This window comes from Bactrocera neohumeralis, chromosome 5 (genome assembly GCF_024586455.1).
Source record: "Bactrocera neohumeralis isolate Rockhampton chromosome 5, APGP_CSIRO_Bneo_wtdbg2-racon-allhic-juicebox.fasta_v2, whole genome shotgun sequence".
Classification (NCBI taxonomy): Eukaryota; Metazoa; Arthropoda; class Insecta; order Diptera; family Tephritidae; genus Bactrocera; species Bactrocera neohumeralis.
In genome coordinates, this window is record NC_065922.1 from 33,184,234 (window position 1) to 33,208,619 (window position 24,386).

Consider the following 24,386-nt stretch of genomic DNA (forward strand, 5'->3'; position numbering starts at 1 on the left):
CTACACCGATCCTTTTGCAATTTTTAACTTTAATTCTGTAGATAATTCCCAAGCGAATGGCGGGGAGCTTTTTCCAAAATTATAAATAATATTTATTTTACTACAACAAATTTGCTGATTTTTGCTTTAAAAAATTCATGTTTTTATTCTCAAAAAAAATCCAAAAAAAAATTAAATTTCGAAAAAAAACAAACTCTCTGTTCATATAAGGGGTACCAGAGTCCTCCTTTTTGCCGTGACACGTTCGAATAATTGCTGCCATTGCGGGCAGTTGTCAATATTTCTTCATGAAACTTTTATACAACATGCCATACTTTAAAGTATCATTTCGTTTAGTAAAAATATTTGAACTGTGTCGCCACAAAATATTCACAAAAATATAGGCGTTTTTGCACGAATTAACCTTAGATTCCCAAAAGAGTATAAATTCAAATTATGTACCCATTTGTCTCGCAAATTTTCAATAAAATTTAGTCCCAAATATTCACATTTAACGTCCTGTTTGACATACTCTATAAGGCAATAAAATTTATTCAATAATTATTACTAAAATAATCAGTTAAAATTTTGCAACAGAAATTATACCTAAGTTATCTTATCAAATGTTTGAAATAGTAAAAAAAAATACTTCGATTGACTATGCAAATTTCATTTATTATATTGCACCAATTCGCTGCCCACCACTGTACATGCCGCTAATAATTTACATATGTGATATTTAACAGTTACATTGATTGATATGAATACTACTTTAACCCCTGCTTGTTTTTATAACTATTATTTATACTTACTTACAAATACAGTTATATGCTACATTTGAATATTTAACTACTTTTTTATGCTCTGCCTTCTTCTTCATCCAGCACTCAGGGCTGCATCTACTTGCTTTATTGTCTCCGTTCGGGTAATCATCTACAAACAGTGCTGTCATCACCGGCGCATATCGAATGCGGCGCGGCCAGGAAAAGTTTGCCGTTCGAGCAGGCGCACAGCTGGAAGACACGATGCAAATGGTCACGGCTCTGTGGCGCCCCCAGTGGCGGTGGCTGCGCCGTACGCAGATTCGGCATAAGGATTTTCGCGGACTCCAAGCGCAGCTGTGATACGCGAATCAATTGGAAAGGGTAAAGTAGTGGGCGATAGAAAAATATAAAAATTATATTAATGATATTTTGAGGCATAGAGGGTAGAGCAGGCTCTAAACTAATGCAGTGATAATGATATTTCATATATATAATATATATGTATATTTTTAAAATACTTGAAAGTATCCAATTTACCACTTACACTTCCATCCAACGCACTCAGCCGCACATCCTTCAGCGCAGCCACTTCTATTGCACCAGCGCGTGACTGCAAATTTATATCCTTGGCAGCGGTCAGCTCAAGCTGGCGTGTGGGGGACTCCAGTCTAGAAAAAAATAAAAATAGAAAAACCGTTAAGTGAAGGGAAATATATTTTGCTGAAATCATTCAATTGCCAATATTCATAATTTAAGAACTGATCCGCCTATGAGACCTCAAAGGAGAGCACAAGGATTTTTGTACCCAGTAGATTTGGTTCTCAAGCCACTCATAGATTACTAAAATACACATTTCTCCTTATTCTATTTAATTTAATTTTAGTTTAATTTATTTTATTTAGACCTTTTCTATTACTTTCATCTAAGATTTTGAATATTCTTATAATAAAAAAAATATAATTTTTATACGAAATATTGTAATACCCTTCACAAGTTCATTTTTTATAGCATAAAAATGTATAAAAATATAGTTATTTCTATTTTGATCGGTCTTATTGTCTGTCGGCTATATCATATAGTGGTCCGATATCGGTGATTCCGACCAGTCAAAATCTCCTTGAGAAGACAAGGACATGCCTAAAATTTTAGATATTTCATAAACTTAAGGACTTATTCGCGTATATGTATGTATACTGACCAACAGACGGACATGGAAAAATCGACTCAATTCGACACGCCGATCATTTCATTATTTGTATACTTTATAGGGCATCCGATATTTGCCTCTGGGTGTCACAAACTTCTGCGGTAAAAATGACAATGATTGCGTTACGAAAGTATGCTTTAGTTAAACAATATGATTATTTATATATTAGGATTACTTTACTGCAACAAATGAAACGACAATTACAAATGCCTAAAAGTTACTTAAATAAATATTTAATAGTTCAATTACAATTAATTAAAAGTAGATTTTTTAATTGCTGCAAGAAGAAAGGAAATAAGTGTAAGTATTACCAAAAAACCAAAACACTCATAACTACTCCGATGCCACTGACATATATAGAAATACAACGTCTTTAAATAAATTAGAATATAAATGAAAAGCTTGTCCTAAAGTTATCTTTCAAATTCCTTTCATTTGACACCAAAATCTTCAAAATTGGTTCAAAATTGCCCAAATATGAAAAAATCGCTATTTTCTTCATTTCTTCAAATTTTCCGAAACTCCTCTCAAAACCCTTTAATTTGACACCAAAATCTTCAAAATCGGTTAAGATTTGCGAAAATTAGGAAAAAATCGCTATTTGCTTCATTTCTTCAAATTTTCCAAAACTCCTCTCAAAACCATTTAATTTGACACCAAAATCTCCAAATTCGGTTAAGATTTGCCGCAATTACGAAAAAATCGCTAATTTCATCATTTCGACCAATTTTCCAAAACTCCTTTTCAATCCCTTTAATTTGACATCAAAATCTTCAAAATCGGTTAAGATTTGCGAAAATTAGGAAAAAATCGCTATTTTCTTCATTTTTTCCAATTTTCCAAAACTCCTCTCCAACCCCTTTAATTTTACACCAAAATCATTAAAATCGGTTAAGATTTGTTATGAAAAATCACCATTTTCTTCATTTCTTCCAAGTTTCCAAGACTCCTCTCAAATCCCTTTAATTTGACACCAAAATCATCAAAATCGGTTAAGATTTACCGAAATTACGAAAAAAATGTTATTTTCTTCATTTCTTCCAATTTTCCAAAACTCCTCTTCAATCCCTTTAATTTGACACAAAATCTCCAAATTCGGTTAAGATTTGCCGCAATTACGAAAAAATCGCTAATTTCATCATTTCGACCAATTTTCCAAAACTCCTTTTCAATCCCTTTAATTTGACATCAAAATCTTCAAAATCGGTTAAGATTTGTTGCGCTATTTTCTTCATTTCTTCCAATTTTCCAAAACTCCTTTTCAATCCCTTTAATTTGACATCAAAATCATCAAAATCGGTTAAGATTTGCGAAAATTAGGAAAAAATCGCTATTTTCTTCATTTCTTCCAATTTTCCAAAACTTCTTTTCAATCCCTTTAATTTGACACCAAAATCATTAAAATCGGTTAAGATTTACCGAAATTATGAAAAATCACCATTTTCCTCATTTCTTCCAATTTTCCGAAACTCCTCTCAAACCCCTTTAATTTGACACCAAAATCATCAAAATCGGTTAAGATTTACCGAAACTACGAAAAAACCACATCTGGTCCACTTCTGGTTACTTTGGGCAAGTTTCCTCATTTTTCGCCAAATTCACAAACATCAAATTCCACCAGGCGACCATAACCAGCCAGTAAGTAGCTGCGGGAAAAAATTTTACTTTTTTGTAGCATACCTCAAAGGCGCAATATGAACTGCGATACCGGCATATGCAGGACAACCGGAACTGAAGGTTGGTGCCACGTTTACGTGAATAACTTTCATAATTCAGCTCCGATTTCGATCGTTCAGGCACCAAATGAAAGGGTAAGCGTGCAGCTACTCGATCAAATACAAAAAAATGATAACAAACTACAAATAGAAGATATTTTTTGAAGCAAATGTATCGAAGCAACTGTATGATAAAAAACTGAAAATTTGATACTTATAAACAAAGATGAAAGGATCTTCGTGTTACCAATCACTACAAATACGCTTCATAAGTATATTCTGTTAACGGCAACATTTCAACTTCAATACATTAGTAGTTATTGCGTGTTTTTGAATAGCTTCTTTCTAGCTTAATTGCCAACGTTACATAACAGATGAAAGTAAGTGAATAGACTTATGTTTTCTAGAAGCGATCACCTTTCATTTGCCACCAAAATCATTGAAATCGGCTGGGTTTTACAAGACCGCGTTAAGTCCTTATCGCGCAAGCAACTACAGGAAATGGTGGATAATGCAGTACTAATGCATAACGATCGCATATTCGCTATAACTTTGGCAAAACTCTGCCGATTTCAATGATTTCGGTGGCAAATGAAAGGCAATCGCTTCGAGAATATAATTTTATAGTGCACTTTGTTTCATCTTGTACGTAAACATTGCAATTCAGTGCGAACGAAGCGTTTCTAAAAATAGCAATACAACGGAATGTAGTGAATTCGAAATGATGCTATTTTGCAGACTACACATATAAAAGTATCTCAATCTATTAGTGGCACAAATATTGTTTCATCTTGTTTTATAAATACAAAATTCGAGTTTCTCATCACAGTGTTGCTTGCTCGCATATTCCTGCAAAAATGTCTTCTTGTTGTAACTTGTTAATGTTTATTTGTAGCTGATTGTATTGCTGCTGGCTTGCCCTTTCATTTGGTACCTGAACGATTGAAATCGGTGGCGAATTATGAAAGTTATTCATGTAAACGTGGCACCAACCTTCAGTTCCGGTGGTCCTGTATATGCCGGTAGCGCAGTTCATATTGCGCCTTTGAGGTATGCTACAAAAAAGTAAAATTTTTTCCCGCAGCTGCCTACTGGCTGGTTATGGTCGCCTGGTAGAATTTGATGTTTGTGAATTTGGCGAAAAATGAGGAAACTTGCCCAAAGTAACCAGAAGTGGACCAGATGTGGTTTTTTCGTAGTTTCGGTAAATCTTAACCGATTTTGATGATTTTGGTGTCAAATTAAAGGGATTGAAAAGGAGTTTTGGAAAATTGGACCGATTTCAATGATTTTGGTGTCAAATTGACAGGATTGAAAAGGAGTTTGGGAAAATTGGTCGAAATGATGAAATTAGCGATTTTTTCGTAATTGCGGCAAATCTTAACCGAATTTGGAGATTTTGGTGTCAAATTAAAGGGATTTGAGAGGAGTTTTGGAAAATTGGAAGAAATGAAGAAAATAACATTTTTTTCGTAATTTCGGTAAATCTTAACCGATTTTAATGATTTTGGTGTCAAATTAAAGGGGTTTGAAAGAAGTTTTGGAAAATTGAAAGAAAATAGGGATTTTTCGTAATTTCGGCAAATCTTAACCGATTTTGATGATTTTGGTGTCAAATTAAAGGGATTTGAGAGGAGTTTTGGAAAATTGGAAGAAATGAAGAAAATTACATTTTTTTTTCGTAAATTTCGGGAAATCTTAACCGATTTTAATGATTTTGGTGTCAAATTAAAGGGGTTTGAGAGGAGTTTCGGAAAATTGGAAGAAATTAAGAAAATAGCGATTTTTTCCTAATTTTCGCAAATCTTAACCGATTTTGAAGAAGAAATTAAAGAAGAAAAATTGGAAGATTTTTTTTTTTTCGTTATTTCGGGAAATCTTAACCGATTTTGATGATTTTGGTGTCAAATTAAAGGGTTTTGAGAGGAGTTTCGGAAAATTGGAAGAAATGAAGAAAATTACATTTTTTTTCGTAATTTCGGGAAATTAACCGATTTTAATGATTTTGGTGTCAAATTAAAGAGAGGAGTTTTGGAAAATTGGAAAAATGAAGAAAATTAACCGATTTTGATTTTTTTTTCGTAATTTTGGGAAATCTTAACCGATTTTGATGATTTTGGTGTCAAATTAAAGGGTTTTGAGAGGAGTTTCGGAAAATTGGAAGAAATGAAGAAAATTACATTTTTTTTCGTAATTTCGGGAAATCTTAACCGATTTTAATGATTTTGGTGTCAAATTAAAGGGGTTGGAGAGGAGTTTTGGAAAATTGGAAGAAATGAAGAAAATTACATTTTTTTCGTAATTTCGGCAAATCTTAACCGATTTTGATGATTTTGGTGTCAAATTAAAGGGTTTTGAGAGGAGTTTCGGAAAATTGGAAGAAATGAAGAAAATAACATTTTTTTCATAATTTCGGTAAATCTTAACCGATTTTGATGATTTTGGTGTCAAATTAAAGGGTTTTGAGAGGAGTTTCGGAAAATCGGAAGAAATGAAGAAAATAACATTTTTTTCGTAATTTCGGTAAATCTTAACCGATTTTAATGATTTTGGTGTCAAATTAAAGGGATTGAAAAGAAGTTTTGGAAAATTGGAAGAAATGAAAAAAATTTTGGTATTTTCGTCAAATCTTAACCGATTTTGAAGATTTTGGTGCCAAATTAAAGGGGTTGGAGAGGAGTTTTGGAAAGTTGGAAGAAATGAAGAAAATAGTGATTTTTTCGTAATTTCGGTAAATCTTAACCGATTTTGAAGATTTTGGTGTCAAATTAAAGGTGTTGAAGAGGAGTTTTGGAAAATTTATAGTAATTGAGTAAATTTAAAAGAAGAAATAATTGAAATGGGAAAAGATGAAGAAAAATTGTGAAACTAAAATTGCATCCGAGCACATGTAATTAAATAAAAGAAATTATTGAATTTTTTTTACTTTGAAAACCTTTATTTTCATATAAATCTAAATATTGATTTTTACTAAAATAAATACATGATTTCTGTAACAAGCAGATGTTTTTTGTAATTTTATATTTTTGTGTAGTAAGCTAAAAATATATATTATATATAGGGCTGATATTAACTGGATATACAACTGCAATTTACCATCAGAAAGCAAAAACTCCAAATTTGTCGGGCGCCCAGAACCGAGTAGGGATTCTGTCCAACATTTTCATCGAATAACTCCCGCGTTTATGAACCGATTGTGGTCGCTGAGGTCGCACATGAAAGGGTAAATATTTCCTCAATTACTCACCAATTTTGTATCCAAATTATTACTCGTTACTGTTATATGTAGCAAACACTCATTTCTAGCTTTCAATATATGAAATTGCAGGGGAAATAAAGAGCTAACAACTATGCAATGCTAGCTTTGGCACACCCTCTTCTGTTGGCTTTGGTTATGAGGAAATGAAATTTTCTTACCCGAAGAAAAATTCGAAATTTGTACCAGGCGTTCAGAAGCGAATAGTAGTTCTGCCGATAGTTTTCTTTAAATAATTCAAACATTTATGCACGGATCGTGATCATTGAGGTATTTAATTAAAGATCGACGAGTAGTGCACTAATTTTGTTTTAGCGGATTTGGTGCGTTAGAAAGTTAAAATTTACGATAATTTTCCATTTTATTGTAGATGAAGAGATTTATTGCAGCTGCTTTTCAGAAAAATGTGCGTTACATTCTGATGTTATTCCTGTCTAATGTAGAGCATGAAATATATGGCAAATTAACTATAAAAATTATATTTAAATTGTTATTTGATATGTATTGTATATTTTGTATAACTCTCTCGGTGCTTGGTCGTTGCTGGTTTTGTAAAAGTATAGTATTCCGCGAACCTTTTTTTATCAATCTAAAAATGAAGGTGTCTATTTCAGTGCTGATGTTATATAAAATGTGATTTTTACTTAATATGACCATTTTATTTCAAATAATTTGCAATATTTAAAGTAATGCCTTGGCACTATGCCAAGCAAATATTCTGCAAGTTTGGCATAAATAACACCGAAGACACATATTGCACATATGCAGCTGTTGCATACCGGCACTCCATAGGTATACCCCACAGCGTGCTATCTCATGCATGTGTCCACCTTTAAATCAATTCGACAAATTCGAGAAGCTCCATATAAAATGCCAGCAAGTCAATATTTTCCATCACAGCAATTTGCAGCTGACCATTGCAGGCCCAGCCATTTATTCTTCGCATTCATACGGATGACAATTGCCTCGCTTAAGGCGAGCAGCTATGCACATGTGTGGTGTGTGTGTATGTGTTGGCTTCGTGGGGCGCAGATGAGCCTATTTGTCTGTCGGCCCTTTAGTGTTTTCAACAGAGTCAACACTTCGCGCGTTGACTTCGCTGGTATGTGCTCCTTCTGTGCATTGCTAGCTGCCCAACTGCTGCTGTCGTGTGGCGTATGTTGCACATCATAATTCAAGTCAGAATAAAATCGACTGGAGCAAAATGCTATGTACTCAAAGTGTGCTAGTGATTCATATGCTTTCTGCCCATCTGACGCTTTCATTTCATTGCTTTGGCTATTCTTCACGTTGTCAGTTTTTCACTTTCTCCAATTTATAGGCATGCATCTATACTACTCTACAAATTAAGGGTCTTAAAATTTTTATATTTTATTTTATTGTTATAAAGTATAAAATATTTTTCTATAAAAAAGTTCTTTTAATTAGTATCAAATAGCAGACTGTTCGTATCGTTTCACTGAGAGGGAACCACTAAAATTGATTATATATGTCTTGCAGTTAGACTTAATCTTTAAAAGACAAGTGTTAAAATTTACAGAAATCAGAAAAAATCGTTTGTGAGATATAGCATACCTAGTTTTAGAACTGTCTAGAAGCTTTTAAAATGGTAAAAAAAAATTTGAAACCCATTCAAAGTAACAAAATTAAATGTAATTTGCGAGCGATCTGAAGACGGGAAAAGGAAGGGAAGGGCATGATTGTATTTTTCAGAATTAAAAACGGTTTATCTCGATATCCGATAAAGCATAAACTCCCATAGAAAGGGTATATAGCAAAGTTATAGGCTATAAAAAGACCTACAATCGCGGCTCAATCGACGGACTAAAAGCGATGGTCCAATGCCCAGTTTGAAGAAGAAAGCGTTGTTTCAGCAAAGCACTGACATTGTATGACAAATAAATAAAACCGGGGCAAATTGGAAAATTGGAATTGCTACTACATCTTTCGTATCCTCCGGACAAAGTCCACAAGTGACTTTTTCTTGTTCTCAGACCATATAAAAATACTCCTTGGAAAAATATATAAAAAGAAGATGAAAAGACTCGGCCCTATTTTGAAGCAAAATATATACAGACTACAAAAATGGTATTCTCAATAAAATTTGGAAGATCGATGCATAACCCACATTTAAAGTTATGATAAATAAAAAAATATATACTAAAATTGGTTTTTATAAAAATCAAGCAGATCAAACCAAATGCAAAAGCGCTGCTATCATACCGGAATAGCAGGACATAAACAGAGTTAGTGTCTAACCAAGAATCATTAAACTACTAGGTTGCCTTTTATATTTCGAGATTAGAGAACAAAACCATAAAATAGTAAATTCTCTGAGCATATTTGCTACACTGATTGTGGTATCTCCAAAACATGCATTCGGACCTCTTCAGATGTCGAAAAACGTTGACCTCTTAGTTTATTTTTTACAAATAGGAATTAACAGTAGGCCAAGTCAGTGCCAAGTCAGGGTTGTACGGAGGATGACTCATCAAATGAGTGTTTTGAGTGTTGCAGCCGATGTGAGAGAGTTCGTATTATCGTGGTGAAGGGTAATCAGTCCTCGGTGGTTGGTTTTCCTGATTTCTTGAAAGTTAACTGGTAAAAATTTCTATCGACCAAGTGTCACGAGCCATTTTCGAGCAGCAACAAATTATGTGGGATCACGTGAAATAATTTTTTTTACAGTCAAAAGTAGTTGTCTCTATCTCACAATAGGTCACATGACCTTCTGACAATATTAGTTTGTGCACAGCATCAAAGGTTTCGGCAACAAGCACTCAATTTAGACAACCTTCATAAAATCCGTCCATCGATAAGCACTGATCTTTGATGGAGCTCCATCGTCAATAGATGAATTAACTTCATCTATGCACTCTTGGTGAGTTATTTCACGTCAAAAGTTGTAAAATATAATCGTGCGAAAATTTTCGTGATTTAATGTTTCAATTTTTTGGTCGAGAAAAAAATTTTAAGTTGTTGTAAACAACACTATTAACGCTCGTATGTCAAAACGTTCTGAGTACGTATAACATCAAAAGGGTCAAACTTTACAATAGGATTGTGAGTTGGCAGATTTCAACACTAGGGTTGCCAAATCTCGAAACATAAAAGGCAACCGAAGTACTCATAGAATGATATTATAAGAAAATCTCTTTAATATATAGTAAAACAGAATTATTCAAGAACTAAATTTTTTGCTTCGAACTTGAAAACACTTTAGAACAGGTATAAAACTGAAACCCGTTTTTCTCAAAACTACTTTTTTCTACACGTCCAGAAAGTTCTTAAACGTTTACGTTTGTTTCGCTGACTGAGTTGAAATATAAGCCTCCTTTTTCAACACTGGATATACTTGTATTGCTCTGTACAGCAATTTGAAGAGTTAGTTAGTTTAGTGCAAATGTTGAACGTTTTTATAAAAAGAGAGAGCTTCTCGAGCTTTTTGTTAAAAAAAATATAAATAATTTGTACTTGGAATTTCATTCTGAGTTAAAATTGGAGACCCGTAATCTTCTCTGGTGCATATTAATAGCCACAGGTGAATAGCCAAGCGTGTATAAAGCCACAATTTTGCTTTAAGAGGTTACATGGGTTAACGGGTTTCAAAAAATCGATTTCTTTTTTATTCAAGTTGATCCGAGTAATAGAAGAGAACTTGTGCTCTCGAGGCTAGCTAGGCTAAGTGCGTCGGCTTTGAACGCGTTTTTCTCGAAACTGTGTTTTTTGAGGTCGGTTGGCAAGATTCCTCGAGAACTACTAAACCGATCTTCATGAAGTTTTACACAGGTCTTCGAAATACAATTCTTAAAGGTTTAGACGAAGGTTTTTTTCTCGATTACAACTATTTGGAAAAAAAAATGTCGCGAAATTTTCACTGTTCTAAGTAAAGGTTTTAACTAAAGCACGTATTTTTTACTTCAGATGATCCTGTAAGAAGTTATCCTGCCAACGCAAGCGCATCTTTTTTCGAGGAGTCACCGGAAATGGCGCCGCAATGGCCGAGTTGAAAATATGTGTTTCCAAAAATTTCAGAGTTTCTCTGTTAATAGTGTTGTATGTAGTATGTTTGTAATAATAAAAAATTCTATAAAATATTTAATTTTTTAAATGAGAAAAAGTGTTGAAAAAGGGCTGCTTTTTACCCTAGGAAACCCATGCAACCTCTTAAATTTCAGTATAACAATTTTGTTTTAATATTTCATTGGGAAACAAGAAAAAACGTTAACTTCGGTTGCACTGAAGCTAAATACCCTTCACAGGTGCATTTCTGTTAGTAACTATGTGTTCAGTTTGTATGGAAGCTATATGCTATAGTTAGCCGATCTGAACAATTTCTTCGGAGACTACATTGTTGCCTTAGAAAATAATCCATATACCAAATTTCGTTAATATATCTTGTCAAATGTGAAAGTTGTGCATACAAGAACTTGATTCCGATCGTTCGGTTTGTATGGCAGCTATATGCTATAGTTAACCGATCTGAACAATTTCTTCGGAGATTGTATTGTTGCCTTAGAAAATAACATATACCAAATTTCGTTAATATATCTTGTCAAATGTGAAAGTTGTCCATACAAGAACTTGATTCCGATCGTTCGGTTTGTATGGCAGCTATATGCTACAGTTAACCGATCTGAACAATTCCTTCGGAGATTACAGTGTTGCCTTAGAAAATAATATATACCAAATTTCGTTAATATATCTTGTCAAATGTGAAAGTTGTGCATACAAGAACTTGATTCCGATCGTTCAGTTTGTATGGCAGCTATATGCTATATTAACCGTTTTCTTCGGATAGTGGTCCGAATATCGGCCGTTCCGACAAATGAGCAGCTTCTTGAAGAGAAAATGACGTTTGCAAAAATTTCAAAATAATATCTTAAAAACTGAGGGACTAGTTCGTATATATACAGACAGACGGACAGACAGACAGACGGACATGGCTAAATCGACTCAGCTCGACATACTGATCATTTATAAATATACTTTATAGGGTCTCCGACGATTTTTGAAGAGAAAATGGTGTTACAAACTTCGTGACAAAAACTTAGGGACTATACCCTGTTCAGGACATAAAAATACTTCCAGAAATAATTTGAATTTTTTTAAAATTTTTTCCCAAAAAATATTAGAGAGAATGGATGTCTTTTCTATGTCGTTTAGAGTGGATTAATCTTTTAAAACTTGTATTAACTAAATTACTGATTGGAGGCACGTTGATGTAAAGGGGCCCACCTAGTGTCAATTTTCGAAAATATTCAATTTTTGGTTTTGCTTATACATAGCTATGGTCTATAGTATATCGTCACCTGAAATGCAAAATAACGTAACAACATTTTCGGAAATTTACAGAGGAAGTAATGAAACACGTAATAAAACGAAACATAAGTGAAACAAAATTTAAATATTGGTTAAAACTGGGTTATATCTGATAGCAGAACCTTAAAATGTTGGACATATATACTTTTATGTATGTAATTTAAAGTAGTGGATCGCAATCAATGAAGCACTCAATTTCGAACTTTTTGAAGATACGTTATTTTGCATTTTAGGTGACGATATATTCTCTATCTTCAAATTTTTAAATGAATATCTAACATAGCCTTTTAAAGTGAAACCATTAATGGTAAATTTAGGCAATTAGTTTAATTTGTTAAGTAGCATTTTTCGGCAGCACACCGTGATTACTCTTAGACTGTGTTCTGTATATAATTTTCCATGGAACGCTATGGTAAGCTTGATGTCAATACAAACCGAATTTTGGCAGGCAATAGATGACCAAAATTTAGGTAAAAATTCATTTTTTAAAGCACGCCATTTGGTCAGTTTTTGATTTTTTTCAAAGGTCATTGTGAAACCAAAATATTTTACACGGGAATGTTTTTTAGGTTTTATCCACGAAGCAAACCGGCATGAACGCGGCAGCGAAGAACGTTTGCATAAACCTTTCTTTAACGCCTTGGATATCACATCTAACTCGAAAAATGTTGCACTTTTTTCTTAAAAATATTTTATGTATTGTATTATAAATATTTAACTTTAAATTTAGTTTTATGCTGAGACATTAAGTGTACCCCTTAAGATCAAAATTTTTATTTTTTTTATACTTGAACCCGTATACACACAAATATATTTTGCTGTATTTGTCTTTGTACGTTTCAATTTCTTATGACTACTTTGTGTCGAGCAGAGTACTCACCTCAACTCCCGTCCGGGTTCGGCGCGTACATGCGGCGTTTGTATGGACTCCCGAAATATGGCGCCACCTTCGCCGTCAATTCGCAACGCGTGTGCACCGATTGTGACTTCGTTTTGATTTACAGAAAATAAATTTCGTCCGTTGGTGTCATTGATGCGAATTTCCTTAGCCAAGCATTCGAGTTTATCGTGCCCAAGGAATAAATGATTCTCCAGCATGCCATTCGCGTCACGTGTATTGATTGAAAAATTACGTGATGATTCTGTTGATGATATTCGGTTGACGCCGCCAGGTGAGTAGGTAATCATCACAGCAGCGCGGTGAAGCGTAGTTTGTTGAGGTGTCGGTGTCGATGTGGGGATGACCACAATTCCCATTTGGTTTATGGTGGATATGAATGTTTGATGTTTGGCCGAGAGTGTTGTGTGGTTGTTGTTTTATCGGTTGAGTGTTTCATTTTGTTCATTTGTTTTTGATTTTTTTTTCGTTTTTAGTTTCATTGGTTTTGTGGCAGTCAATGTGAATTACGGCGTTGATGATGACATCCATCCGGTTGTACCGAAAAAATTGCAAGGAAATATTACAACATAAATATGAGTGCGATTTGTGGGCGCAGATAGTGAAATCAAATATACCAAATGTCAACTATATAATATAAATAGCAATAAATAAGCGACGAGCATGTGCACGTGCGCCGAAAACAAGCCGCATAACAAATGTGCCGTAATAAGGCACACCCGTCCGCCGCCCCCAACCAAAGCCCACAACATACGCTGCCCGGAAAGTAAAGTAAAAAAGCGCATAGTGCGCGCTCACATCTTTCTTCCTACAAATAAGCGTGCAAGCCGCAAGATTAGTGTGACATGATAGCGGAAACGGAAATAAAATTTGTGCCAGCACGATTCTGCAGCTCACGGCCAATGGACCAGCCAACCACTCAACCTTGGCGACGACACCAAAAAGTTAAAAGACACTCTGCGCGCAGGAAATTTGTTTCATCTACTGTTAGCGGTAACCCCCTTCCCTCGCGCACGACTGTGTGAGTATTTCGAACGTGTAAGACGTTGAAGAAATTTAAAGATTGCATCCGGGCCACTGAGGTGGAATTGCCGCCATCACCAAACATATGTACGACACCCTCTTCAGCATCTTATCTCGGCTGCGGTCCACTGGCTGTGACTGCGTCTCTGCTCATACCTTAATGTTGTCATTAGGTGAAAATCCCATCTGTCTTTCTCTACTTTTATCTGTAATTGTCCAACGCCAGTCAACGCGCACCGCACACCGCACACCTAACTGCATACTCGCAATACATACAGACACGCATATTTGGTTGTGGTGAAATGTATTCGTGCGTGCCACACGTACTTTCAGCGCTCGCCACATTGTGTGGAGTGTGGAGAGATTTATTTATTCTCGGTAAGTTTTAATTTTTCTATTGCGTTTTGCAGAATTCCAGCTTTATGTATTTCTCTAACTTGCTAGTAATTTCTTAAGGTCGCTTATTTCTGTTGGAATGAAATATGCAGAACGCACCAAAAGTTATATCTAAAATCTAAGTTGAGATTTTTGAATTTTTTTATTATTTTTTTCTTCTAGTTGAGTAATAGTTTTACATTTGACAGCATTCGGTAGGTTGGTGATAAGAATGAAGACGGTGTATTGAAAATGGTATCCGATTGTGTCGAAGTATATTGAATTTAAATTTTAGAATTGTTAGAACTTTAACTATGAAGTTGTGAATAGTTATAATGTGAATAGTAGTGAATAGTTATGAAGAAAGTTAGTATTCTTAAAGACACTTTGTTTCCATAAGGGTCAGTTTCTAGTAGGAAGACTACGTGCCTTACCGATGCCTAAACAACATTTCCAAATTGTTCAAATTTATTATAAAAAAATCAGGTTCTGTAAAGAATGTGTTTCGGTCGCTTCTCTCAACTTATGGTTAACTTAATCAGCCTACTGAGCATAATATTCGCAACACCATCACTCATCTTAATACCCAGCATTCATTCTTAGCCAATATTCGACCGAATAGACCATGTCCAACACACAGTGAATAAAATATAGCAGCCGAAGCTGAGAGTGTACACCAAGACCGTGGAGAGCCGATTCGGCGCCGTTCTCAGCAACTCAGACTGACATATGAAGCGACTTGGGGCATTTTACATCGAGATCTTAAATGAAAACGTACAAAATACAGTTTGTGCAAAAACTGAAGCCACTGGATATTCTCACGGGACATTGCCTTGCTTAATGGGCTCTTGAAAAGCTCCAAGAAGACCCAACGTTTTCGAGCCAAATTAAGTTCAGCGATGAGTCCCATTTCTGGCTCAATGGGTAGGTAAATAAGCAAAAGTGTCGCACATCGGACGAAGAGCAACGGGAAAAGATTCAAGAACTGTCAAAAAAAAAAATGGTTTGGTGTGGTTTGTACGCCGTTAAAATCATATTTCTTTGAAAATGATGCCGATGAAAACATAACTATCAATGGCGATCGTTATCGTGCTATGAAAATCGACTGTTTGATGTCTGAAATTCAAGCTCGTATTCTCCGTGATATTTGGTTTCAACAAGACGGGGCAACTTCAGACACATCGCACGTCAATGGATTTATTGAGCGAATACTTCGGTGAACAGATAATTTCACGTATTGGACGGATGGACCATCTGAAACATAGCCGTGGCCAACATTTGAAGGGGGTACTCTTCGAAAAATAAATGCCAAGGAATGTTATTTCAAATGATAATAAGCATTTCCCATTAAATTTGAAGTTTCTGTGTTTTTTTTTTAAATAGTAAACCACGAAATTGATCACTCTTTATGTGATAGGCTCAAGCCGGCGTTTAAGAGGGTTCTGGGTATCGAAAATGAGTAGGTGGCATTAAATTGAAATGGCATTATCAGCATGGGATTGTGGCTCTTTTCACAAGGATTGGCCAGTTTACCTAACGGCAACAAATATTAATTACCACTCATAAACACAGAATACAACAACTTTTTTATTGAGAAATAAGTAATTCTTGGTAAAATAATAAATCAAACTGAAAATGTGTGAGATTTGCGACTAAAAAAATAAACCCTCTATATTTTTTTGGCCAAACTCGTGAAAAACTAAAATGGTTTTAATAAAATTTAGATCTAAGATTCTAGATAATTTTCAAATTAAAAATTTTTGGTAAAAATTCCAAGGCTTTAAAACCATAAAGGAACATAGGCAAATTTACGTAATACTTGTAAAGGATTTCAAGTTCAAGTGTGCAAAAATGTCAATCAACTCATTAACAATTTCTGTTATTGCCCTTAACACAATTAAGCGATTAATACTTGTATACTAAGTAGTAATACACGATTTAAAAATATAGCTATCAAAAAAGTTGTCCGTTGTACAACCCTCACTTTGACGTTTTGAGAAGGTTGGAAAATGGAAAAAAGAACAAATGGTAAATAGTTGGAATATAAGTAGTTGCCACTTTTCGAAATTTTGGCAAATATGTCTTAACGTAAGGAGTTCCAGTGAGTCTCGGAGAGTGTATATGATGAGACTTTCATTTAAACACATTTTAGATTGAAGTCGCCTTCTGACCAAGTATGTTAAAAAATTATATAAAATGTTTACCCGGTTGGTTTTAAATTAAAACCGAAAAATTTATAAAATATGAGATTAAGAGTAACCTACCAAAAGTTCGAATCGAGATTGAAGCAAGACACAAGCATTTATTAAAGTATTAAGGTAAATCTTGAAATTAATGATTTTTCTAATAGTTGGTTTAAGTAATCTATGTATATCTCGGGATACGATCTATGGCGTTGAACACATAAGATTTTATATTAAACAACTTTTCAGACAATGTAGTGATTGTCTGACACGCTATATTTTAATCACGCGTCAGGGACGGATACTAGAAAAAAATGAAAAAACGCAACAGTTTGCAGATTTTCTTTGATAAAGGAGAAAACGAAAACCAGACGTTCCTGGTGACGATACTCTAATAACCAATTAAACGCCTCTTATTGCTTAATTTGGAGCTGTATTAAGGAAGCAATCGTCCAAAAAACGCAATTTTGACCAATAAAAGACACGGGACAACGCCAGTCCACACACATCGATATCCAGTCACTAAGCTACATAATTTGGTTGAAATGTTCATAGGCATCCATCTTATAGTTCTATCTAAGGGTTAAGTACTATCTGTTCCTGTCCATGACGAATAATTTTGCTGGTGAAGCATTCATCTCAAGGTAAGCTTGTGAAAATCGCTTGTGTCAGTTATGTGTTAATAGGGATATATGAGGGTGGCATTATGAAATTACCTTCAAATTGAGAAAAGTTATCGAACAAAATGGTATCTTGATCGGACCATTATATCATATATAATTTTGGCAAAACATTTTGCAATATATTCTAAAATTTGTTGTTTACATAAGCTATGTGTTAAGTATACTACATAAAAAGTATGTTCTGTGTGCTCCAAATGGCTAAGCCGTAAATTTTGTTGAACCAATTTTGAAAACATATTATTGTTTAATCCTCCTTGTAATTCAAAATGTACGAGTATTTTTTTGTAAAAAGGTTTGCTGGCTTATTATATTTGCAACGGAATTAATTTTTAAAGCAATTTTCACTTTATAAGATTGAGCAATTCCTAATGCTGAGCTCGGACCAAGTAAACACTATATTACGTGTGGGAGTGGCTACACATGTATAAAAACAACAGTAAGCCAACAAATAATAATATATTAAAATAACATAAACGTAAGATGACAAACAACTAATTCTGTAGAAGTGAATGCTTGAATTCTGCGTCTGAGCTTGTGTAAGATGAAATTTGTTGTTGGCCATAGGCTTTTAGGCGCCGCATAATCTCAGCATTTGTAAATTTATGCAAACTGAATATTAATAGGGACATCACCATAATAAATTACGTGCGTAAATATCTTATCGCGCCGTGACGTTATCAGACAAACATTATCCGACTAAATGTTTACGCATTTGTAGATTTATTCATACGCTTATTAATGCATATTCATATGCCCAAATGTTCATATGTGTTTGTGTGTGTGTTGGTAGCGGTGCGTCATGCTGGCGGCGTACAAATTGCCGCAAATCGCATACAAACAAATTTGCATGTCATTGGCAGCACACAAACACACTTACACCATCATTACTTGAAGGTAACATGTAGATATGTATGCACAGTGTTGGAAATATAATAGAAAACACATTCATTCCTGTACTTAAAACCAATTTCTAATTCTAACTAATGTATAAAAATAGGTGCTCTGCATTGCTGTAGATCGTAATATATCTCCCTCAGCTTTTTTGATCTTTATTCAATGTTTTATGAAAAGTGCTACAGTGATTCGTTCGTTTCGTTCAATAATCTGTTTCCGTCTAGACGGCAACTCATCTCCCCCCTCTTAGAAGCCATCCTCCTTATTTGCGAAGAACTCGGACAGCCACTTTTCACAAGCCTCTTTTAAGTTCAATTTTACACCAACAAGGGTTCACCATGGACAGGTAATCACTTGGCGCTATGTGCGCGCTATATGGCGGATGCGATAAAACTTATCATCCGAGCTCCCGTAGCTTCTGAAGAGTCATCAACGAAGTGTGTGGTCTGGCGTTGTCCTGGTGGAACACTACACCCTTCCTGTTGGCCAATACTGGACGCTTTTGGTCGATCGCCTGCTTAAAGCGGTCCAGTTGTGCGCAGTACATAGATAGTAGAATTAAGCGTCTGGCCATATGGGAGCAGCTCAAACAGACAGCAAAACCTTGGCCGTCGCCAGTCACCATCCGCTGCAAAAATGGGTCGAGTTCGTTCCGTTTCAGCAGCATATCGCAGGCGTTGATTCGGTCCCGAAGGTTTGTTTGCGTCAAATCATGCGGCACCCAAACATCAAGCTTTTTTGTGTATCCAGCCTTCTACAGATGGTTTAAAATGGTTTGATGACTAACTCCCATCTTCTGGGCGATGTCGCGAGTTGCCACATGCCGGTCTAACTCAATGTTTTCCATGATTTGATCAGTATTCGTCGTCACAGGTCTTCCGCTGGCTGGCTTATTGTGGCTGGCTCTGAATTGTCGAAACCATTCCTTTGCCGTTCGAAGTGATAGACTACCATCCCCCAAAACACGCAGTATCCAAACTAATCATGCTTAGCGTCGTTTTGCAGGTTATGTCAAGACCTTTCAAAGATGTATAGTATTGCCAGATACGAGCTCTGTAGCGCTTTATACATAGCCGCGAAATTCAAAACGGAATATTTTCCAAACTAAAATTTAAAAATGCTTTCCTTATTTAAATGGCGCCCAAAGGTAAGGAAAATATCCGTAAAGTTGTTGGTTTTTTATGCACAATTTGCTACTGGAATATTGGTATTGAGATAAAATACGAGTAAAACCACTACTCTATTTTGAGAATTTTAACTGAAAAAGCAGGCATAACGTACATCACTATATACGCCAAAATTGCCAAGCAGAAGGCAGTAGATACTCGTATAGTGACTGCTAAAGAGCTGCTTCTATATACATAATGAGTTCTAATTAGCCCAAACGGGCACTTGTGGAAATAAAATAACCGATTAGATTACCAAAAGTGTCATCTACCTGGCTACGGAACCAGTTCAGGAATAAATCATGCTACTAAAAATGATACAAAATGAAATTTCGGGAATGGCTGACGATACGGACGGATCAGGGTGGGATGTAAGATGAAGAGATGCAGGATCGCTAAGATCTTGTGCATGAGAACGGAGGGAAAACACGCATACTTGTTGTTCACACAGTTTAAAAAGAACTGCAGAACGGTTTTTGGCCTAGCAACAGGTCACAACTTTCTGGCGTTACAAGCCAGCCGGTGGGCAATATTAACGAAAAATTTGGTAGAGAGTGCTGGGAAGTAGATATGAGAGAGACTTTGGACCTTCTCTGCTTCTATTCGGTTTTATTTAGAACTCGGCTTATATACATTACATTGGAGCTTCGCAGTTCAAGGGGTTGGAGCAGTACCAGAATTGGATATCAAGCCTCTATTAAAATTCGTAAAAAACTTTGACCTGCTCCACGACGAAGGGTTCATCTCGTATTAAACTAAAGCTGCATTTGGCATAATAAAGGACCTGTAGATATATGTGTGGTATGAGAGCCAGCCATAACCTAACCTAACTTAACTAGTGTTCCACATGAATGAAATGAATATCAAAAAAGTCAACGAATTTTTTATGAAAAACGAGTTGATCTCATCAACAACCTTCCGTATCCCCTGATCTATCACCATGTGACTATTTTCTATTACCAACACTAAAAGAAACCATTTTACGGTAATAGTCCAGCCATTCAAGCAGACCCAATCGAGATATTGTGGATAATCCCATTACATATTCGGTTGCACCGACATTATAACACTCTCCCCAAATAGTTACAAAAGATTTATTAAAAGAAGAAAAGTTCAGTTAATATGTCACCTATATGTTATAGTAACTCGATTTGAAAAAAAATTTCAGAGATTGCACCATTGCTTCCGACCATAACCCATGCCAAACTTCGGGAAAAAATCTCTTTATTTAGATTGTTCAGTTTGTATGGTAGCTACGTAAAGTATATGCTATAGTGTTCCGAATTCGGAGGTACCGACAAATGAGCAGCTCCTAAGTGAGGAAATTACGTGTGCAGAATTCAGATAGATAAACTGGAGAACTAGTACGTGTATATACAGACAGACGGACTTGGCTAAATCGGCACATGCCAATTTTTTATATTTAACTACATATTGGTAGTCGAAAAAGTCTTTTCGTATTTTGTCAATATATGTCGTTGCATTCGTATATTCTACCAAATTCATTGTGGCATACCATATAGTGTTGGATTCTTTTATTTTGTCCAACACTGTTTATATATATGTACAGATATTAAATCTGATATAAGTATATATACGTGCAATTCATCGTAGGTACGTTTATGCGTTTGTGCCTACATTTATCACCCTCTAGCGAGTTGCACGTCTTTGCCGCACACACATGCCCACACTCATAAGAATATATTTATGTATTGTATATGAGGGACACACTTACCTATCGCTATCGGCTGGCCATGCCTGGAGCGTATTGTCGATGCACGCAGCATATCCATTATGAGCGCCTGACCGGTGAGCTGAATACCGCCTGGCACTATCTTCAGCTGGCCCATGCCGTCCTGCAATGATGATAAGACAGAAACCATTGAAGGTCAATTAACAACAATTGTGCCGGTTAATGAGGCAAATATGCAAAGTGATTTATGCACACAAGCACACACACACGCTTATATACCTGCATACCGCCGCATGCCTGATGTCAACTGGTCGATTCAATCCGAACGGAATGGAATTCAACTGAATCGGTGTGTGGCAACAATCACCTTTGTGCTGAGGCTTGTGGCATGAGTACATAAGCATAATTTGTTGCAAGCAACATTAGAGCGCATGTGTGTATGTGTGTGTATGGTGTGGCGTGTGTTTGGTTTACTCACCGTCGTGAATTCCATCACTTTCAGTATCCACAATGTCAACACCAGATTTGTGATGATGAGCAGCATTAGCAGCACCAGCAGGCCGTAGAGGCATTTCTTGCGCCAACCCACCAGCTCCAAATGTGCACCCAAACTGTCCATGAGCGCGCTGTTTTCTTTGTGTAGTGTATTGCTGTGGTTGTTGTTGTTGTTACTGTTGCTACTGCTGTGATTGCTGCTATTGCCACTGCCACTCGCACTGCTACTGCCGCCAGCAGCGCCTGCGGTCATTCTCTTTGGCAGCGCGTGTTGTTGAAGTGCTGGCTGTCGTTGCTGCTGTTGTTGTTGTTGCTGCTGCTGTGGCGGCTGTTTCACCTTGGCTGTGGCACGTTGCCGCCTGTTGTGACCGTTGAGCGGCGCTTTGCCTGTGTGGCTGCCCACTAGATCGAGATTGTCAGCTGCATATGCAGCCCGCGGTGTTGTTGTGGTTGTTGCGATGCGTGGCAAGGTGCGATTGCGCGGTGTACGTAAGCTTGTTGTTGGCTTTGTTGTCGTTATTGTATTGTTGTGCGCACCAATAGCGCCGCCGCCGCCGCCAATTGCTAAAATATCGTCAACCGTTATTGCTTTTGTCGCTTTTGTTGCTTTTGTTGTTGCTGCCACACCTATACCATTCAATATAATCGACGTGGTAACAGTTGCTGCGTGTTGCACATTGCCGCTCTCCGCACTGTTGCGATTAGGTGATTTTGATTTCGGCTGCTTCGACGCTTCGACGGTTGCCAGTGAATTATTAATTACCGTTGCTGCCACTGTTTGATTGCCACCACAGTTATTGTTATTGTTGTGGAATTTGTGTTCGAATTGTTGTTGCTGTAGTTGCTTCTGTGTTTGCTGTTGCTTTTTGCGCTTAAATGTTGCAGTCGGCGATGTGAATTGAAAAGTTGCCGCGCTTTCTAATTGCAATTCGGTACCAGCTGCGTCGCTTTGTTGCTTTTGTATTAAATCTGTCGATTGCTGTGAATGAATAGGATCGCATACTTTAGCACAATGGTTGGCTGTTGGTATAGTTGTTGTGCTTAGTGGCGCAAAGCCATTCTGTTTGCTGCGTTTTTGGTTTGGTTAGTTGATGGAAATCATGAGTCAAAGTGTTGGTGGTACTTATGAGTGGCAGGTGGATGTTGCATGCCCGGGTTAAAAGTGATGTGGAATGCGTTGAAATTATTTTACATGATGTAAGGGTCATTATGGCAATAATGCGGTATTTAGTTGGCAGAGAGCATCGATGAGTTGATTGAAAATGATTTTATGGCGCCAATCAAATGGAAAATATAAATAATGATATTGATATTGTTTTAGATATATAATGAATAGAGGATAATGATTTAGTATATATTACAATAAAGATTGTTGGATCATGTTATGATAGATTATCAAGGAATTATGCCTGATATAACTAAGTAAGAAGTGTTTACTTTCTTTGGATACTATAGCAGCAGAACAACTCTTGCCCACTTCGGATTGAGTAAGCAATAAAAAAAGAACAACTGACGTGCTGTAAACTCAGCTATAACCGCGTAAGCGATGTCTCCGCCAGTAAAGAAGGAAAATAATAGGGATGTTAGTATAGAAAAGTTTAGAGGATTTAGTTCTCGAGTATAATAAGCTTCAGAAAACCAAATTTTGGTAGTAAGTACTTATTTTCTAAATAGTTCTGACTTCGCGCGTTCTATTGCGGGGTAGCTGGGATTCGCGAGAGCTTTGGCCAGCAAAATTCGTTCTTGGGCTTTCGCAAGTTCTTTTTGGCTAAAAATGGTTTTCAAGAGGTCTATGGAGCTCTTCGTCATCAGTAACTTAGCGTTTGCTTAGATGTAGAGGTGCAAACTGGTCTCGCGGTGTCCACGTGGCAAGGTTGATTTTACGGGGGTGTCAGTTGTAGAAGCTGTTCGGAAGAAAAGGAGGTAGAAATATATCTACACTTCCAACTTGATTGTCCTGCCTTTGAGACATCAAGGCTTTAATATTTCGGATCTCAAACTTTGCGACATCCCGCTAAACTGATGGCAATAGTAATAAAACGCCTAAGTAAAATTGGTGTTTTATCGACTTATAAAATATAAAATAATACGTATTACACTAGTTCTATTCTCTATCTATATATCTCGCTTCACAAAGGACTGTATCTTGACCTTGAGGATCAAGATTGACTTAATCTGAGATCAAGAAAGAAAGACTAAACTTGCCTACCATATGAACTGTTAACAGATATTAGCGAAAGGCTAGCGAAAATAGACGTTTTGTTAAGAAACCTATATTCTATATTGTATGTGAACATTTTAACAGAAGACGGATAAAGCGTGTGACAGTTATTTCGTCGGTCATTAAGAATTCTAAATCAGAGTCCAAACTAAATTTTGCAAATAAAAATGTATTCGGGAATTCGGCGACGGTTGCTGAATTTGGTACTTATCATCGGTCGTCCCGACAACAACTTGGCTTATCCACCGTTTTGGGAATGCGTTACTCAGTAATGACAATCATGCTTCACGGATAGACACTAGCAAAAAGACAATTTTTTATTATGCGATGACTAAAAAATATGAAGAGGGCTTATGGTTTTGATCCGAACATATTTGTTAACCCAAAAAACACAGTGGCTGAATTTCCCTATGCAAAACACTTCTGTATCACAATAAAAACGATTCATTTCTGAAGTGAATGACTACTGGTGATGAAAAGTGGGTCACTTATGACAACGTCCTGCGAAAGTT

The 24,386-nt window shown here is 36.1% G+C and overlaps 2 protein-coding genes across 2 annotated transcripts in view; both read right to left on the bottom strand.

The window, feature by feature from the left end:
- Positions 1-277: 277 nt before the first annotated feature.
- Positions 278-22,621, bottom strand: LOC126759541 (delta-sarcoglycan). Its single transcript, XM_050474406.1, has 5 exons — positions 21,637-22,621; positions 21,201-21,321; positions 13,124-13,385; positions 1,288-1,411; positions 278-1,097 (listed from the first exon to the last, which is right to left on the bottom strand). The coding sequence occupies exons 1-5, from the start codon at positions 21,904-21,906 to the stop codon at positions 909-911; spliced, it is 966 nt and encodes a 321-aa protein (XP_050330363.1). The 5' UTR covers positions 21,907-22,621; the 3' UTR covers positions 278-908.
- LOC126759567 (uncharacterized) overlaps positions 22,540-24,386 on the bottom strand; it is a 41,866-nt gene continuing 40,019 nt past the window's right edge. Inside the window, exon 4 of the mRNA XM_050474443.1 lies at positions 22,540-22,632. Coding sequence (XP_050330400.1) covers positions 22,617-22,632 — 16 coding nt within the window. The 3' untranslated portion in view covers positions 22,540-22,616. The remainder of the gene's footprint in view (positions 22,633-24,386) is intronic.